Genomic DNA, 1,008 nt, shown 5'->3' on the forward strand with positions numbered 1-1,008 from the left:
GTGTCACCATTGACATTGAAATTATAGCATTTCCGCCTTCACCATCAGACGAGGTTTGGTTCTGGTCACGGACCTAAAATGCTCCTCCAGCCTCCAGCCTCCCCCCCTTTCCCCTATGCCTGCGGTGGTGACACGAGCTCAGCTCGCACCGCTCTTCAGCAGCAGTCCGGTCTCTCCAGGCAGTGCTATCTGGGATGCCCCTTTGAGTCCGTGGATGCGACGGCCAGAGACCTTAGCGGGGGGCCTCTCGGTCTTGGCTTCTGAGGTGGAGGTGCGCTGGGAACGGAACCTTGTGGTGCCTCTGGAGCAAACTCTATTGATGTCCGAGGATGACGTTGACTGGTTCCTTGAAGAAATAAAGAAGTTCAGAGCCGACCAGGAGGCCCCCTCGGGCTCGAGGTTCTTCTCAGCCGCCTTGTGCCGGAGCCTTGCATTGGTCCATGGTCCAGCTCGACGACTCTCTCTATTGGAATATCGGTTCATTGAGGTCCTCAAGGAGCTGCAGAGTCTTCCTATGAGCTCTGGTCAGGTGGAGGAGAGCGCTGTCAGCATCACGGACTCGTTCTTTTGCATCGAGCTCATCCGACCGTGCCAGCCGTATAAGGCAGAGGATGGCAAGACCGTTGTGGTGGAAGAGACAAGGATCTCGGACCTGATCCTGATGGCGGAGGTCCCATGTTGGTGGGCACCCTATCTCCCTCACTTGGAGGATATGCGCCGACTAAAATCAACCTTTAAGGCCTCCCCGGACACAAGCATGGCCGGGACCACTAAGAAGGATGAGGTTGAGCCAGTCCGAGTTGAGTCCATTGTAGAGTTGGATGATAGTGACGAGGAGCCAGAGAAGAAATGTCGGAGGGTGGGCGAGCAGTTATCGAAGGAAGTCGAGGCCCGGTCAGCAGACGATGGAGTTGTCGTAGAAAGCACTGTGCGGGAGGATGTGCCCTTGCTGAGTCCACCACCGAACAATACAGTGGCGGAAGGCCTCAAAGGTTCTCCAAGCATTGT

General features: G+C 56.2%; 1 protein-coding gene across 1 annotated transcript; it reads left to right on the forward strand.

Annotated features, from left to right (window-relative positions):
• Positions 1 to 319: 319 nt before the first annotated feature.
• Positions 320 to 894, forward strand: Pmar_PMAR016939 (hypothetical protein; the record flags this gene model as incomplete). The annotated part of the gene is made up of 1 exon (XM_002769629.1): positions 320 to 894. A coding segment is annotated over one exon (575 nt), but the record flags the coding sequence as incomplete, so codon positions are not given.
• Positions 895 to 1,008: the final 114 nt, after the last annotated feature.

Source organism: Perkinsus marinus, assembly GCF_000006405.1.
Source record: "Perkinsus marinus ATCC 50983 genomic scaffold scf_1104296965334, whole genome shotgun sequence".
Lineage (NCBI taxonomy): Eukaryota > Perkinsozoa > Perkinsida > Perkinsidae > Perkinsus > Perkinsus marinus.